This window comes from Pseudophryne corroboree, chromosome 4 (assembly GCF_028390025.1).
Source record: "Pseudophryne corroboree isolate aPseCor3 chromosome 4, aPseCor3.hap2, whole genome shotgun sequence".
NCBI lineage: Eukaryota > Metazoa > Chordata > Amphibia > Anura > Myobatrachidae > Pseudophryne > Pseudophryne corroboree.
This window is the reverse complement of record NC_086447.1, coordinates 818,564,837-818,584,077: the sequence shown is the minus strand read 5'-3', so window position 1 is coordinate 818,584,077 and position 19,241 is coordinate 818,564,837. Positions and strand designations below refer to the sequence as shown.

Here is a 19,241-nt window from a genome sequence, read left to right as displayed (position 1 = left end):
CCCATAGACAATCCTGATTGTAGGAAATGTAGGAAACGACCCAGTTGAAATTCCTCCGTCGGAACACTCCGATCCTCGCACCACGCGACATATTTTCGCCAAATGCGGTGATAATGTTTCGCGGTGACTTCCTTCCTTGCCTTAATCAAGGTAGGAATGACTTCTTCTGGAATGCCTTTCCCTTTTAGGATCTGGCGTTCAACCGCCATGCCGTCAAACGCAGCCGCGGTAAGTCTTGAAAGAGACAGGGACCCTGTTGTAGCAGGTCCCTTCTCAGAAGTAGAGGGCACGGGTCGTCCGTGACCAACTCTTGAAGTTCCGGGTACCAAGTCCTTCTTGGCCAATCCGGAGCCACTAGTATTGTTCTTACTCCTCCTCACCGTATAATCTTCAATACCTTTGGTATGAGAGGCAGAGGAGGAAACACATATACTGATTTGTACACCCAAGGTGTTACCAGTGCGTCCACAGCTATTGCCTGTGGATCTCTTGACCTGGCGCAATACTTGTCCAGTTTCTTGTTGAGGCGAGACGCCATCATGTCTACCATTGGTCTTTCCCAACAGTTTATTAGCATGTGGAAGACTTCTGGATGAAGACCCCCCTCTCCCGGGTGAATATCGTGTCTGCTGAGGAAGTCTGCTTCCCAGTTGTCCACGCCCGGGAAGAACACTGCTGACAGTGCTATTACGTGATTCTCCGCCCAGCGAAGAATCTTGGCAGCTTCTGCCATTGCACTCCTGCTTCTTGTGCCGCCCTGTCTGTTTACATGGGCGACCGCCGTGATGTTGTCCGACTGAATCAACACCGGTTTTCCTTGCAGGAGTGGTTCCGCCTGGCTTAGAGCATTTTAGATTGCTCTTAGTACCAGAATGTTTATGTGAAGAGACTTTTCCAGGTTCGTCCATACCCCCTGGAAGTTTCTTCCTTGTGTGACTGCTCCCCAACCTCTCAGGCTGGCGTCCGTGGTCACCAGGATCAAATCCTGTATGCCGAATCTGCGGCCCTCCAATAGATGAGCCTTTTGCAACCACCACAGAAGATATACCCTTGTCCTTGGCGACAGGGTTATTCGCAGGTGCATCTGAGGATGCGACCCTGACCATTTGTCCAACAGATCCCTTTGGAAAATTCTTGCATGGAATCTGCCGAATGGAATTGCTTCGTAAAAAGCCACCATTTTTCCCAGGACTCTTGTGCATTGATGTACAGACACCTTTCCTGGTTTTAGGAGGTTCCTGACAGGTCGGATAACTCCTTGGCTTTTTCCTCGGGAAGAAAAACCTTTTTCTGAACCGTGTCCAGAATCATCCCTAGGAACAGCAGACGTATCGTCGGAAAACAGCTGCGATTCTTGGAATATTTAGAATCCAGTCGTGCCGTCGAAGAACTACTTTAGATAGTGCTCTTCCGACCTCCAACTGTTCTCTGGAACTTGCCCTTTTTAGGTCGTGCAAGTAAGGGATAATTTAGATGCCTTTTTTCTTTGAAGAAACATCTTTTCGGCCATTACCTTGGTAAAAAGGCCCGGGGTGCCGTGGATAATTCAAACGGCATCGTCTGAAACTGATATTGACAGTTCTGTACCACGAACCAGAGGTACCCTTGATGAGAAGGACAAAATTTGGACATGGAGGTAATCCTTGATGTCCAGGGACACCATATAGTCCCCTTTTTTCCGGTTCGCTATCACTGCTCTGAGTGACTTTATCTCGATTTGAACCTTTTATGTAAGTGTTCAAAACATTTTAGATTTAGACTATGTGTCACCAAGCCGTCTGGCTTCAGTACCACAATATAGTGTGGAAAAATAATACCCTTTTCCTTGTCGTAGGAGGGGTACTTTGATTATCACCTGCTGGATATACAGCTTGTGAATTGTTTCCAATGCTGCCTCCCTGTCGGAGGGAGCCGTTGGTAAAGCAGACTTCAGGAACCTGCGAGGAGAAGATGTCTCGACTCTCCAATCTTTACCCCTGGGATAATACTCGTACGATCTAGGGGTCAACTTGCGAGTGATCCCACTGCGCCCTGAGACTCTTGAGACTACCCCCCCACCTTGAGTCCGCTTGCACGGCCCCAGCGTCATGCTGAGGACTTGGCAGACGCGGTGGAGGGCTTCTTTTCCTGGGAAAGGGCTGCCTGCTGCAGTCTACTTCCCTTACCTCTATGTCTGGGCAGATATGACTGGCCTTTTGCCTGCATGCCCTCATGGGAAAGGAAAGATTGAGGCTGAAAAGACGGTGTCTTTTTTAGCTGAGATGTAACTTGGGGTAAAAAAGGTTGGATTTCCCAGCTGTTGCTGTGGTCCCCAGGTCCGATGGACCGACCCCCAAATAACTCCTTCCCTTTATACAGCAATACTTCCATCTGCCGTATGGGATCTGTATCACCTGACCACTGTCGTGTCCCTGACATCTTCTGGGAGATATGGACAACGCACTTATCTTGATGCCAGAGAGCAAATATCCCTCTGTGCATCTCACATACATATATATAGAATGCATCCTATTAAATGCTCTACATGAATAAAATATTTTCAGTCAGGGAATCCGACCAAGCCAACCCAGCACTGCATCTCCAGGCTGATGGCGATCGCTGGTCGCAGTATAACCACCGTATGTGTGTATATACTTTTTAGGATATTTTTCCAGCTTCCTATCAGCTGGCTCCTTGAGGGCGGCCGTATCTGGAGACGGTAACGCCACTTGATAAGCGTGTGAGCGCCTTATCACCCTAAGGGGTGTTTCCCAACGTACCCTAATTTCTGGCGGGAAAGGGTATAACGCCAATATTTGCTATCGGGGTAACCCTACGCATCATCACACACTTCATTTTATTTTATCTGATTCAGGAAAAACTACAGGTAGTTTTTTCACTCCCACATAATACCCTTTCTTGTGGTACTTGTAGTATCAGAAACACGTAACACCTCCTTCATTGCCCTTAACGTGTGGCCCTAATGAGAAATACGTTTGTTTATTCACCGTCGACACTGTATTCAGTGTCCGTGTCTGTGTCTGTGTCGACCGACTGAGGTAAATGGGCGTTTTTAAAACCCCTGACGGTGTTTCTGAGACGCCTGGACCGGTCCTAATAGATTGTCGGCCGTCTCATGTCGTCAACCGACCTTGCAGCGTGTTGACATTCTCACGTAATTCTCTAAATAAGCCATCCATTCCGGTGTCGACTCCCTAGAGAGTGACATCACCATTACAGGCAATTTCTCCGCCTCCTCACCAACATCGTCCTCATACATGTCGACACACACGTACCGACACACAGCACACACACCGGGAATGCTCTGACAGAGGACAGGACCCACTAGCCCTTTGGGGAGACAGAGGGAGAGTCTGCCAGCACACACCAAAAACGCTATAATTATATAGGGACAACCTTATATAAGTGTTTCTCCCTTATAGCATCTTTTATATATATACAATATCGCCAAAATCAGTGCCCCCCCTCTCTGTTTTAACCCTGTTTCTGTAGTGCAGTGCAGGGGAGAGCCTGGGAGCCTTCTCTCCAGCTTTTCTGTGAGAGAAAATGGCGCTGTGTGCTGAGGAGATAGGCCCCGCCCCTTTTTCGGCGGGCTCGTCTCCCGCTATTTTTGAAGTTAGGCAGGGGTTAAATATCTCCATATAGCCTCTGTGGGCTATATGTGAGGTATTTTTTGCCTCTAATAAGGTTTTTATTTGCCTCTCAGAGCGCCCCCCCCAGCGCTCTGCACCCTCAGTGACTGTTGTGTGAAGTGTGCTGAGAGGAAAATGGCGCACAGCTGCAGTGCTGTGCGCTACCTTTATGAAGACTCAGGAGTCTTCAGCCGCCGATTTTGGACCTCTTCTCTCTTCAGCGTCTGCAAGGGGGCCGGCGGCGCGGCTCCGGTGACCATCCAGGCTGTACCTGTGATCGTCCCTCTGGAGCTAGTGTCCAGTAGCCAAGCAGCAAATCCACTCTGCACGCAGGTGAGTTCACTACTTCTCCCCTAAGTCCCTCGTTGCAGTGATCCTGTTGCCAGCAGGACTCACTGTAAAGTAAAAAACCTAAGCTAAACTTTCTCTAAGCAGCTCTTTAGGAGAGCCACCTAGATTGCACCCTTCTCGTTCGGGCACAAAATCTAACTGGAGTCTGGAGGAGGGTCATAGGGGGAGGAGCCAGTGCACACCACCTGATCTGGTAAAAGCTTTACTTTTTTGTGCCCTGTCTCCTGCGGAGCCGCTATTCCCCATGGTCCTTTCAGGAACCCCAGCATCCACTTAGGACGATAGAGAAATAAAGTTTTACTGTCACGGTGTGTGTCTCCTGTTTTTATTTGGGTATTTTTTTTCCATTAGAACTACAGGTACCAGCGGGCCCGTTTTTCTCCCGCATGCTGGTACTTGTGGTTCTCCAAGTACCAGCTTGCGGGGGAGGCTTGCTGGGACTTGCAGTACTACTGGAAAAAACAATATTCTTTCCATTTTCTCAAGGCTATCAGCCCCCCATCCGCAGCCTTTGGATGGGGGGGACAGCCTCGGGCTTCACCCCTGGCCCTTGGGTGGCTGGGGGGGGACCCCTTGATTGAAGGGGTCCCCACTCCCCCAGGGTACCCCGGCCAGGGGTGACTGGTTGGATATTTAATGCCACGGCCGCAGGGCACTGTATAAAAGTGACCCCCGGCTGTGGCATTATCTGTCCAGCTAGTGGAGCCCGATGCTGGTGTAAAAAATACGGGGGACCCCTACTCTTTTTGTCCCCCCGTATTTTTTGCACCAGCACCAGGCGCAGAGCCCGGTGCTGGTTTTAAAAATACGGGGGATCCCCTGTCCGTTTTTCCCCCGGATTTTTAAAACCAGGACCGGCTCGAAGAGCCCGAGGCTGGTTATGCTTTGGAGGGGGGACCCCACGCAATTTTTTTTCGGGTTTTTCCCATTCCATTTAAAAAAAATAAATAATAATAATAATAATCTTTTTAAAAATATATAAATAATACTTGTGCCTCCAAAAAAGACAAACCAAGTACCTAATCCCTTCTAATATAAATAGATATGCTATTACCAACAAAAAAAACACCAAAAAAAAACATGTTTTTAAATTTTTTTATTAGATTCCGCCAGCAAACTGTGGCGGATTGAAAATGACCGAAACCGAAACGTTAAGCTGTCAGAACAGGGTCACGTATGTTCTTGATTTTTGAAAAGTCCTAGAGTGCCGCCTATCGTTTGTGATATGTTTGCTTTTTGAAGCTCAGGAGAGCACCAGGCAAGCTGTACATTTTACTACATTGGGAGTGCCTAATATCTACATCTGGTATATATATATATATATATATTTGCCTTGGCAGCCCAACCATGCTGGTATTCATAGTTCAGTATAAAAATAAGTAAATCTAATAAATGTATGGTGGTGAAAGAAAAGCCCAGTTTCACTGAAAAAAAGACACTTCTGCATGTTTTGAAATGAAAAAACAAAACAAAACTGAAGAACTGTAGGCAGGCACTGTCCGCCTACTTCGGTGACATCACAAGTTGGACAGAAGTTGGAAGGTTGGTTGGTCTGATGAAAAGTTGGTTAGATGTGTGGAGCACTGGTAAAAAGTTGGTGAGATGTGTGGGGCACTGTTTTAGTTGAACAGACAAGTTGGATGGTTGGAAGTTTGGAGTGTTGGAGAAAAGTTGGTCTGATGTATGGCTAGCATTAGACATGTTGTTTTTCTTTTTAAAACCCTTACCAGGGTATTACGCAGCGCTTTCACCCTTTAAACTAGGAAGAGAAAGACTGGGAGATGACGGAAGCAAAGGTATTGGATCCGGCTGGAATTACCTGTCCCCTTTTCTTTATAAAAGGAACAGGTCAAAAAATTAAAATAAAAAATAAAACACCAGCCGACTCTCAACCCTCACACCCCAACTGTAAATCAGCTACGATGTTAGAGTTGGCTTGCTTCTGTGTATTTTCTCCGGGATCTTTGAACAGACGTCCCTTGAAAATATAATTTGTAAAGTTTGATTAATTTTCAGGAGATCCTCATATTGTATATATACATTTCCCCAGTAGAGGGAGCTGTTGCCTAACTCTCTCTATTATCTTAATGCCTGTACTATCCAGGCCGTGCAGCAGGGGGAGTTATTTCTTTTATGAATAAACTTTTTTTTTTTTCTGTACACTACTGGTGGGGGAGGGGGAGGACCCATCCCTCACCTCATCCTGGCGCCAAAACGAACAAACATGGTCCCCACTATGTAAGTTCATATGATGTGGCCTTTCAACATTGACCTCCCCCTCTGCCGCTACACAGCGCGCTCCGGACCAGCCGGCTGGCGCGCGCGACGGGTCCGTCTTCCGCAGCGGCGCCCGTGCTCCTCTCTGCCCGTGAGTCACCGCATTTGCAGATCGCCCTGGGGCCGGCGGCTGGCGCGCGCGACGGGTCCGTCTCCCGTAGCGGCACCTGTTCTCCTCTCCGCTCTGATCTTGCTGTGCAGCGCGCCGCTTCCGCCGTCCCCCCCTGCTTACAGGGAAGACAGGCTGAGTCCCGCGCCGCACTAAGTCTCCCACGCGCCGCCACCGTCGCTCTGCCCTTCCTCCCTGATTAGCTGTATCAAAGGGAGTTTTAAACAGTATTCTCAGTAGAGGTTTTAGCGAGAGAGTGAAATAAAATAAAATAAATAAATATATATATTTTTTCTAACTGGATCCCTAGCCTAAGCTTGTACCAGTACTCACTATTAGTTGATTTGAGGATCTCCTGTGGAGAGATGCAGGTCCCTTCAATAGGGATCTTTGTCTCTCTGATCTTAGGCAGCTTTGTCCCCCCTTTATTAGGGTTACGCAGCCCCTTTTAGATTTTTAGTCAGGAGCTCAAGTGCTCCACGTATTGTGCCTCCAGCACAATTCTTCAAACTGAGGGAGGAGGCATGTGAAGGGGGAGGAGCCGGCTGTGCAGACAATGCTAATTTAAGATTGTGCCACACCTCCGGTTCAAGGCTTCACACCCCTACTGTATAGGACTCCAGTGTCCCCTAGTGGATGAAAGAGAAAGTGAGGGCATTCTGTAGCCTACTTATTTGCACTATGAAATATAGGAAATGCCAATCGCACAGGATACCATCTATATCAAAATTTCAGTGAAAAAGGACCCCCTATTGTTTTGTAATGTACACTAATATACTTATTTTAACACGGGGTGTGCTACCACATGAAAAATATTAGTGAACATATAACAAGGAAGAAGGAAAGCATTTATCTTGGTGTGGTGCATCTTAAGATAAGAATTCCCTTTTATTGATTTCTCAAAATTATTTAAAAACTGTGAAATACTGAAGAGAGAAGAAAGGCGAAAAAGTAGGAAAATTGTGATAATAAAATGTTGTGTGTGTGTGCGTGGGATGCCAACCAGGGTCGGACTGGCCCACAGGGGAACAGGGGAAACCACCGGTGGGCCCCACTGCCTGTGGGCCCATGTCATCTTCTATGGATTAGATTCCAGACATTATCCTAGTGCACTTTAATTATACATTATACATATGTTACCTTATACTGCACAGGACTATGGGCCCAGCCCATGCACTCTCTAGCGGTTAGCCTGGCCTCTGTGGTGGTTGGCCACACCTCCACTATTGCCTGGCCACACCCTTAAGCATGGGCCCCTACCACTGCATTTCCCCGGTGGGCCCTTCTTGCCCCAGTCCGACACTGATGCCAACGCACATATAATCACTCTTAAATATAAATTGTATCAATAAACTCAGATGTTATTGCGTCTTATGGTGATTTTATTTTTGCAGTCTCCATTCTAGAACAAAATATTTGAATTCCATTGAATATTTTATAGTACTAGTTTGCCAATCAATTTGTAAAGTGATTCCCCTTACATTATATGTCACTCTCACTGGTACGTAATGTATGTAGTAATCTAATAAACCTGTATTGACAAAACAAGAGTATCAGGAGTGAGTCAAACACTATTTATGGACTTATATAGTAAACTCAGAAGTATTCATATACAGGTTGAGTATCCCATATCCAAATATTCCGAAATACGGAATATTCCAAAATACGGAATTTTTTGAGTGAGAGTGAGATAGTGAAACCTTTGTTTTTTGATGGCTCAATGTACACAAACTTTGTTTAATACACAAAGTTATTAAAAATATTGTATTAAATGACCTTTAGGCTGTGTGTATAAGGTGTATAGGAAACATAAATTAATTGTGTGAATGTAGACACACTTTGTTTAATGCACAAATTTATAAAAAATATTGGCTAAAATTGACTTCAGGCTGTGTGTATAAGGTGTATATGAAACATAAATGCATTCTGTGCTTAGATTTAGGTCCCATCACCATGATAGCTCATTATGGTATGCAATTATTCCAAAATACGGAAAAATCCCATATCCAAAATACCTCTGGTCCCAAGCATTTTGGATAAGGGATACTCAACCTGTATTAGATTTCTTTGATTACTTCCTTTTATGTATACATATTTCTATTCATCATGATACATTATTCCAAGATCCAGTGTTGTAGCATTATATTGTTACAATGAAACCAGTTTCAGGGGATTGATACTAAGCAGGCTATCGTCTTACTGGGTTATGCAGCTGCAGTTCACATTTATAAATATAGGTGGTGGTATAGTACAGCAATATCCCATATGAGACACCCAATCTGCTGTATACATGCAGCTAATGTTTATATGCAGGATCTATCCTGTAGTGTGTGAGTGTATCACATAATCTAGGTAGTAGGAGAGAGTGCACTGGTAGCACCCACGCACAGCGTGGAAGCCGGTGCGCGCTTAGCAGTGTCCGCTTCGTCAGGCCCTGACGAGCGAACACTGCGAAGTGCGCACCGGCTTCCATGCTATGTGAAATAAAATAGAGGAACCACAGGAGATATCTCCAATATCTGCTGCATTCCCCTGTTCGTACATTTTATTATTATTATTATTACATATTTATGTGGTGCCAACAAGGGATCCGCAGCGATCAATTACAGAGTACATGAATGAAAAATCAAAACAGGACAATAGTGACTTACAGTTGAAGACAATATAGGACAATAATAGGGTAATTAACACTGACATAAGTATAAGGGTGGCAGAAAACCGCGGGATTAGGTGCCGTCGAGGATGGTTTAAGTAAGAGAAGACTAAGCCCATGAGGGTTGAGGGCTCTGCTCGTGAGAGCTTACATTGTAAAGGGGAGGGTCAGACAGACAGGGGTGGCACAGATGGGGTAGACAGTGAGCGTGGAACTGAGGGTTAGGATGAGATTAGGCTGGGTTTGGTGAAGTGGGTCTTGAGAGCCTGTATGAAATTTTGTAGGGTGGTGGAGAGTCTGAGGGGGAGAGGTAGGAAATTCCAGAGAAGGGGAGCAGCACGTGAGAAATCCTGAAGATAGGAGTGGGAAGTAATTAGTTGGCAGGAGAGGCGGCGTGCATTAGCAGAGTGAAGAGGATGGGTGGGAGTGTAAAGGGAAATAAGGTCAGAGATGTAAATGCGAGAGGAGTGGGTGAGAGCTTTGTGAGTGTGAGAAGTTTGAATTGGATTCTGAAAGTGAAGGGAAGGCAGTGAAGGGCTTGTAGGAGAGGGGAGGTGGACATAGTGCTTTTGGCGAGGAAGATGAGCCGGGCTGCAGCATTGAGGATAGATTGGAGTGGAGAGAGATAATTGTCAGGGACACCAGATAGGAGAAGATTACAGTAGTCCAGTCTGGAAATGACCAGTGAGTGGATAATGGTCTTAGTGGCATCCTGGGTGAGAAAGGGTCTAATATTGGAAATATTTTTGAGATGAAAATGGCAGGTTTGAGAGTGGTGCTGAATGTGTGGTTTGAAGGAGAGGGAGGAGTCAAGGATTACTCGAAGACAACGCACTTGGGAGCTAGAGGAGATAGTCGTGCCATCAATAGATAATGAGATTTTTGGAGGTGAGGTTGTGCGGGAGGGTGGGAAGATGATCAGCTCAGTCTTAGACATGTTGAGTTTAAGAAAGCGCTGGGACATCCAGGAAGAGATAGCAGAGAGACAGTTGGAGATACAAGTGAGGAGAGCAGGGGAGAGGTCAGGGTGGGAAAGGAAGATTTGAGAGTCATCAGCATAGAGGTGATATTGGAAGTTAAAAGAGCTAATGAGTTCACCTAAAGAGGATGTATAGAGAGAGAAAAAGATAGGACCATGAACATAACCTTGGGGGACAACTACAGTTAGGAAGTGAGGGGGAGGTGGATTCATGAGGGGAGACAAAGAAGGAAAGATTAGAGAGGTAGGAGGACAGCCAGGAGAGTGCAGTATCATGCAGAACAAGGGAGTGAAGTACATGTAAGGGTTATCTAATACTGAAATCCTCAGGAAACTGCAGTTTTCTGATGATTTTCAGCAAAAACATAGGAAAATAATTATGGCCAAAACTAGTAAAGAAAAAAAAAACCCCAATGAGGGTTAGCAATTGCTGATGGCTTTTCTTGTGTTTTTTATTGATGCTGTTTTGAATGGGATCCAGTTAAAATGCCGCCGGACGATGTCAAAATCCCGGCGGAGGTCGGAATCCCGGTGTCAAAATACTGATCCCGATCGTTCTTCCAGCGGGAATCGCTTGTGTCTTGCCGTGGGAGGGGGCAGGTTTGGTTTAGGGATTAGAAGGAGGGTTAGGGTGCAGGGATGGGAAGGTTAGGGTTAGGTACAGGGGAGGGGGGTTAGGTTTAGACACTTGGAAGGGGAGGTTAGGCACCAAGCAGGGAGGGTTAGGTTTAGGCAGTAGGTAAGAGTTAGGCACCACCTGGAAGGGTTAGGGTTATGCGCCCGGAAGAGAGGGTTAGGGTAGGGGGGAAGAGAGGGTTAGGGTAGGGGGCAGGGGAAGGTTAGGATATTTTTTGAGGGGTTGTCGGGATTCTGATGGTTGGGATGCCACTGTAGGGATTCAGACCGCCGGCATCCCATCCATCGTGATATCATACTGAATCCTTTTGAATATATTGTTGTATACTGCATTCTATGAATTGAGTCACGCTGAGAAAATTTTTTATATGTTATTATAAAGGATCAGGGATGTTATAATGTGATCTCCACTCACACTCCTAATAAGACATGGTGATATCAATTAATATCAAGACAAAGGAAACTGACTGAACTGGTTCAGTTTAAATATTGACCAAATTTTATAGCAATTTTTAATCCTCTGATGAAACAGTCATATACAGTGAGGACGGAGAAACGCATTAGGACCCGCTAATACCGCGGTCTGGTCTCTTAATCCCGTCACCAATTGTACCAATTGATAATCTGGAAGCTTTCTGGGATTGCAGAGAAATAACCGTGGACATCAGCAAAGTGACAACGCCACAACGCAATCCTAAACTACAAGGCATCGGGGTAAGAGCACAACTATCCCCCGCTTAGCCCTAAACATGATTGCGGCATCTTGGCAATAAAAGACATTTATGTGAAGTCGAGAATAGCGCCGGATGCTATATATTAAAAAGCAGGCGTTCTCCCTCTTGCTGGTACACAGTGCTAACAACATCTTAAGCAAGGGATCAGTATGATTAACTGATGGCCGGGATGCCAGCCGTCATTATACCTGCCGTCAGAGTGGAAATCGCTAGTAAGCCGTTAGCGCGCTCGCTGTGTTCGGCATGCTGCAGGTGCGGTGGCATTCCGGCGCTGGCATTGTATCGCTGTGCGGGATCCCAGTGTCGGCATTGTGATCGCCGGGATACTGTGCAGCGGTATGTTAACCGCATACCTCAAGCAAAAGGTTCGAACATAGCACATGCAGGACAGCGCTCCCCCCAAAGCAAAACAATCAACAAGAAAGAAAAACTTTCCTATAAAATTTAAAGGGACATACACATACATATCAAAGTCCCATTTAAAATAATATCTGGAAGCTCCATTCGATCAAATTATTATTATTAATTTCTATTGAAGGCTGGTACGTTAATATTTGTAAAGTTGATGGCAGTGATGTTATAATACTATTCAAGTGTGACTGTATATTGATTATATCTATGTGTGTTTTTAATATATTTTGATATTACTGATGTAATGTATATTGGCCCCCATTCCGAGTTGATCGCTCGTTATTTTTCATCGCATCGCAGTGAAATTTCGCTTAGTGCGCATGCGCAATAGTCGCACTGCGACTGCGCCAAGTAACTTTGCTATGAAGATAGGATTTTTACTCACAGCATTTTCTTCGCTCCGGCGATCGTAGTGTGATTGACAGGAAATGGGTGTTACTGGGCGGAAACACAGCGTTTTAGGGGCGTGTGGATGAAAACGCTACCGTTTCCGGAAAAAACGCAGGAGTGGCCGGAGAAACGGGGGAGTGTCTGAGCGAACGCTGGGTGTGTTTCTGACGTCAATCCAGGAATGACAAGCACTGAACTGATCGCACAGGCAGAGTAAGTGTGGAGCTACTCTAAAACTGCTAAGTAGTTTTTGATCGCAATAATGCGAATACATCGGTCGCAATTTTAGGATGCTAAGATACACTCCCAGTAGGCGTAGGCTTAGCGTGTGTAACTCTGCTAAATTCGCCTTGCGACCGATCAACTCGGAATGAGGGCCATTGGTTGATATATAAATGCGCTCTCTAAGGTGAAGTATTCCACTATATTTTTTGTATTTAGGTTAATTCAGAATTAGCCAAAGGGTAGCAGTGGTGATATATACTTTACCGCTAACATCCAAAAGCAAACGTTTTTTAAATATTAATAGTGCCTGAGAGTATTTAGTTTTGTTTGTGAGACAGTTTGGGTGTGCGGAATCATTGCGTTGTTGGGAAACCAAATGCTTGTGAACCCAGGCCCTGATGGAAATGTATGTATTAGACCTAAAGTGACGCCAGTTGAACACCATGGGGTTTATTTACTAATATTCGTGTTTTGTTCGTTTTGAAGGGTGTTTGAACTCGAATGGTATCGGGTGCATTTTACTGCAACTTTTTGAATCCTGATACGGTCAGTCACTAAGCTGCCGAGTTTTGCACAATCGTTTTTTCCGATGTCGATGTGATTCGTAATATCAGGCAGTGTTTTTCGGGAGTGATGAGTAAAACACTGCCTGAAAAAACACAAGAAAACCCGGCCGGATCTGTGAGATCCGTGCAGGGCTTCATTGTGTACCTTAAAAAGTTCATTAAAGTCTTTAAAATCTTGAAAAAAATTGCGTGGGGTCCCCCCTCCTAATCATAACCAGCCTCGGGCTCTTTGAGCCGATCCTGGTTGAAAAAATATGGGGGGAAAAATGACAGGGGTTCCCCCATATTTAAACAACCAGCACCGGGCTCTGCGCCTGGTCCTGGTTCCAAAAATACGGGGGACAAACAGCGTAGGGGTCCCCCGTATTTCTGAAACCAGCACCGGGCTCCACTAGCTGGGGAGATAATGCCACAGCCGGGGGACACTTTGATATCGGTCCCTGCGGCCGTGCCATTAAAACCCCAACTAGTCACCCCTGGCCGGGGTACCCTGGAGGAGTGGGGACCCCTTCAATCAAGGGGTCCCCCCCTCCAGCCACCCAAGGGCCAGGGGTGAAGCCCGAGGCTGTCCCCCCCCATCCAAGGGCGGCGGATGGGGGGCTGATAGCCTTGTTGAAAAAATGTGAATATTGTTTTTAGTAGCAGTACTACAAGTCCCAGCAAGCCTCCCCCGCAAGCTGGTACTTGGAGAACCACAAGTACCAGCATGCGGTTGAAAACCGGGCCCGCTGGTACCTGTAGTACTACTACTAAAAAAATACCCCAATAAAAACAGGACACACACACCTTGAAAGTATAAGTTTATTACATACATCCATACCTCCAAACATACATACTTACCTATGTTCACACGAGGGTCGGTCCTCTTCTCCATGTAGAATCCATGGGGTACCTGTGGAAAAAATTATACTCACATAATCCAGTGTAGATCGGTCCTCTTCTGTTCTCTGTATAATCCACGTACTTGTCAAAAAAATAAAACGCAAACCCGACCACGCACTGAAAGGGGTCCCATGTTTACACATGGGACCCCTTTCCCCGACTGCCAGGACCCCCCCTGACTCCTGTCAAAGAGGGTCCCTTCAGCTAATCAGGGAGCGCCACGTCGTGGCACCCTCCTGATTGGCTGTGTGCTCCTGTAGTGTCTGTCAGGCAGCACACGGCAGTGATACAATGTAGCGCCTATGCGCTCCATTGTAACCAATGGTGGGAACTTTGTGGTCAGCGGTGAGGTTACTTTCGGTCAACCGCTGACCACAAAGTTCCCACCATTGGTTACAATGGAGCGCATAGGCGCTACATTGTATCACTGCCGTGTGCTGCCTGACAGACACTACAGGAGCACACAGCCAATCAGGAGGGTGCCACGACGTGGCGCTCCCTGATTGGCTGAAGGGACCCTCTTTGACAGGAGTCAGGGGGGGTCCTGGCAGTCGGGGAAAGGGATCCCATGTGTAAACATGGGACCCCTTTCAGTGCGTGGTCGGGTTTGCGTTTTATTTTTTTGACAAGTACGTGGATTATACAGAGAACAGAAGAGGACCGATCTACACTGGATTATGTGAGTATAATTTTTTTCACAGGTACCCCGAGGATTCTACATGGAGAAGAGGACCGACCCTCGTGTGAACATAGGTAAGTATGTATGTTTGGAGGTGTGGATGTATGTAATAAACTTATACTTTCAAGGTGTGTGTGTCCTGTTTTTATTGGGGTATTTTTTTAGTAGTAGTACTACAGGTACCAGCGGGCCCGGTTTTCAACCGCATGCTGGTATTTGTGGTTCTCCAAGTACCAGCTTGCGGGGGAGGCTTGCTGGGACTTGTAGTACTGCTACTAAAAACAATATTCACATTTTTTCAACAAGGCTATCAGCCCCCCATCCGCCGCCCTTGGATGGGGGGGACAGCCTCGGGCTTCACCCCTGGCCCTTGGGTGGCTGGAGGGGGGGGGGGCTTGATTGAAGGGGTCCCCACTCCTCCAGGGTACCCCGGCCAGGGGTGACTAGTTGGGGTTTTAATGGCACGGCCGCAGAGACCGATATCAAAGTGTCCCCCGGCTGTGGCATTATCTCCCCAGCTAGTGGAGCCCGGTGCTGGTTTCAGAAATACGGGGGACCCCTACGCTTTTTGTACCCCGTATTTTTGGAACCAGGACCAGGCGCAGAGCCCGGTGCTGGTTGATTAAATATGGGGGAACCCCTGTCATTTTCCCCCCCATATTTTTTAAACCAGGACCAGCTCAAAGAGCCCGAGGCTGGTTTTGCTTAGGAGGGGGGACCCCACGCAATTTTTTTTACTGATTTTACACTAAACAGACCCTTTCCCATAGATAACCATGCACAGATCTCACTGATCCGTGCATGGTTATCCAAACTCGACTGGAAAAAGCAGGTCTATTTTTTTGCTGCTTTTTTAAACGATTCGAAAAAAAACAGACCCGCACTTGAGCACTCAGAAACTAACACCCAAATACGAATGAATAGTGAATGGCCGTATTCCATGAAATAACAGCCGCGTTTGACCGATGGTCTATTCATTCGTATTTCGGAAGGCTGTCATTCAAACCATTACTAATAGACCAGACACTGCCGAGATTGGTGCTTAGCAAATTCCCGGATTGGGACTTAGAAAAAAAAACACAAATCGGCCAAACTCGGATTTTTAGTAAATACCGGCCCATCTGTTGGTTTCAGGTGTCAGATATGTGGCCCAAGTCCAGGGGCGTTTTAAGAGAGTAGAGGGCCCGCGTGCAAAACTACAGCTACTTATTCAAAATGGTAAAATATGGTGCCTCTGCCTACTGTGCCAGCCAGTTTCATGCCCAAAACAGTGTTGGGCCAGCAAAATACAGGTGGGTCATATGTAAGTGACCACCCTCTGCTGGTTTCAGGTGTCAAATTTATGTCCTAAGACTATGGGGGTAATTCTGAGTTGATTGCAGCAGCAAGTTTGTTAGCAATTGAGCAAGACCATGGGGGTAATTCTGAGTTGATCGCAGCAGCAAGAAAGTTAGCAATTGGGCAAAACCATGTGCACTGCAGGGGGGGGCAGATATAACATTTGCAGAGAGAGTTAGATTTGGGTGGGTTATTTTGTTTCTGTGCAGGGTAAATACTGGCTGCTTTGTTTTTACACTGCAAATTAGATTGCAGATTGAACACACCACACCCAAATCTAACTCTCTCTGCACATGTTACATCTGCCCCCCCCCCGCAGTGCACATGGTTTTGCCCAATTGCTAAAAAAAATTCTGCTGCGATCAACTTGGAATTACCCCCCATGTGCACTGCAGGGGAGGCAGATATAACATTGAATTTACCACACCCAAATCTAACTCTCTCTGCACATGTTATATCTGCCTCCCCTGCAGTGCACATGGTTTTGCCCAACTGCTAACAAAAATCCTGCTGCGATCAACTTGGAATTACCCCCTATAACCCTTGCAAAACTACAGCTATTTATTCAAATCAATAGTACATATGCCCACTTTGCCAGCTCAGTTCATGCCCAAAAGCTTGATGGGCAAGTCAAAATACAAGTGGGTCATATGTAATTTACCGAGATGCGGTCAAGATCCCGGCGGTCGGAATACCGACACCGGGATCCCGACCGACAAAATCCTGACATATTCTCCCTCTGTGGATGTCCACGACACGTATAGAGGGAGAATAAATTTGTGTGCCGAGCGTAGCGAGCCCGCAAGGGGCAGCGTTGCGCTCGCATCCCTGTCGGGATTGTGCCGGTCGGGATCCCAGAGTCGGTATTCCGACCGCCGGTATCCCGTCTGGCGGTATCTCGTACTGATCCCAATTTACCACCCTCTGTTGGTTTTAAGTATCACATTTGTGGCCCAAGTCCATTTAACCCTTGCAATACTACAGCTACTTAAGTTTGTTGGCACAGGCAAAATACAATTCAAATATGTGTAAGGGATATGATTTTTGTTTATACAATGTTAACTGAGTGATCCAACTTGGTTTAATTGCTTTAATACATCATGTTCTAAACGAGAAGCTGGAGCATGAATAACAAGTGAATAAGAAGCTGACCAAATAAGAAGCTAAGTCCAGCCTCGTGGATGAGCCTCTGTTCCACTGAGCATGGGGTTTAAGAAAAAAAAAAAAAGGGGGGGGGGGGGGGGGGGCGGCTGCGGTTTGATCCATCTGTGCAGCCTGCTGTGTGAGCATTCTTGTATTTTTTTAGAATATCACTGTGTGGTCCTGTGTTTTGGTTTTTACATGGGGAGGGGGGTTACCTGCGCCGTGTGGTAACTTCATGTGGTTTGGGGTTTTGTTTTTTATTGTGATTATTTATCTAAGTAGCCTGGTGTGTCACTGTTTGGGCCTTCATGGGTTTTTTTTTTTTTAAAGGGTGAGGATCTGTGCAGCCTGCTGTGTTAATGTGGGGGCCTTCACGTTTTCATTTTTAAAATGGGGTGGTGGTTTCATCTGTGCAGCCTGCTGTGTCACCTTTTCTAGCGGCGGGCAAGCCGTGCAATCGCACAGGGTGCCTGCTGCCACCATCAAGAGAAACAGTAACATACAGATGTGTCTGCTTACATCCTTGCTGCAGTCACGCTAAACAGCCCTTGTAGTCGCACCATGCCATGGTGGGGCCCGGTAGCACGAGCATCTTGTTTGCATTTTTTTCTACAATAATGCATATTAGACGCACGGGCAGCTTCTGCTGATTAAAATGATATGCAGCATGCCTATATTCAGTGTGTAATTGCGGCTCTACCTGCTTCCGAGATGCCTCTTTACAATGTTTTCCATGACACTGTAGCATAACATCTTGTATGCAAATACAGTCGCAATCACACACAGAATATAGGCATGCTGCAAATCATTTTAATCAGCAGAAGCTGCTTGTTAGTCCTATTAAATTACTTTGCATCTAAAAAATGCAAAAAAAGACACTCGGCACTACTGAGTCTCGCGGCACTCATACATTGTGTGTAACGCAACTTGTAGCGCATGAAGCAAAGATGTGAGAGGACACAACTAGAGGGCCGGGCGGCAGTGGTGCTGGTGCACAATGCTCAGCGTGGCATTTCAAATTCAGCACCAGCCACCAGGAGTTCGCAGATCGGCAGTCAATCAGGAGGGTCCGTGAGTTCTGATTGGCTGGTAGCCGGAGCCACATTTAAAATGCCACCTGCGCTGTCACTCTCTCCATGGTTGCTGGGGTTTCCATGCTACTCAGCACTGTCTTGCCCAGTCGGCACTGCCCAGCTACCACCTGCCGGAACCTGCCTGTGAAGGACCTGGAGGAGATCCTGGTAAGATGCCCCCTGTGTGGATCTGGCTTTTTCAAGTTTTCTTTTTTTCTTATGTGGATCTGGCTTGTTGAATTTTTTTAATGTGGATCTGGCATTTTAAATGTTATTATGTGGATCTGCCTTTTTTACATGGATCCTGGGGTGCAGGGTACAAAACTGGGGTGGAAAGTAGTCTTTTCCTGAGAGGCCACACCCATTGCACCGAGGCCATGCCCACTGCACCGAGGCCATGCCCCTTTTTTTTGCTCATTCACCGGAGGCGCGTACAAATATTTCCTTTTTACAATGTCTATGGGGGGCACATTTTTTACTGTTCGCACTGGGAGCCAAATTTTTTGAAACAGGCCTGACTGGAATTCATACAATGAAAGTAAGAAAAGATACACGGTCTGTCACAACACAGCCTGCTTACCGGAAACCTTTCTTGCCACCAGCTGCAGTGTTCTCAGTCCCTTTTAGGTGCAGCTTATGTTCATACATTTCCTCCAGCTGGTCCATGTTGTGCATGTGGGCATTTTTCAGTCTCTTGAGCTGCATATAGTATTCTTTGTCTGAGTGGTGGAGTTTGGAGATGTCCAATACCCAGTCCTTATAGTTCCACATTTTGCAGGGCTCATTTCCATCAGTGTCAGACTGTGAGTCAGGATCATCCTGCTTAACACGACAACATGTAGGTTATACTGTAGATGTGGCAATTGTCTTTTCCAATGCCACAACACAAACTCATCCCTACCATACGTCTCATATGTGAACTCGCGCAGCCACCACATATTATATATGTCACAGGGAAAAAAAAGAGGATTTTGGTACTTACCGATAAATCCATTTCTCTGAATCCACTCGGGGACACTGGAACGTCTTTATACAGCTGGGGTGTGAAGCTTGCAGACCGGAGGTGGCAGAATCTAAAATAAAAATATTATGCACAGCCGGCTCCTCCCCCTTCACGCCCCCCATCTCTCAGTTTGAAAAATTTGACGGAGAGAAGAGTGAAC

The 19,241-nt window shown here is 46.4% G+C and overlaps 1 protein-coding gene across 4 annotated transcripts in view; it reads right to left on the bottom strand.

Moving 5' to 3' along the window:
* Positions 1-19,241, bottom strand: part of FAM161A (FAM161 centrosomal protein A) — a 74,331-nt gene that overhangs the window by 44,195 nt on the left and 10,895 nt on the right. For 3 of the 4 annotated variants that reach the window (XM_063918490.1, XM_063918487.1, XM_063918489.1), the window contains exon 2: positions 18,659-18,900. In XM_063918490.1, the coding sequence (XP_063774560.1) occupies positions 18,659-18,900 (242 nt within the window). The remainder of the gene's footprint in view (positions 1-18,658; positions 18,901-19,241) is intronic. The other variant, XM_063918488.1, reaches the window with a different exon arrangement.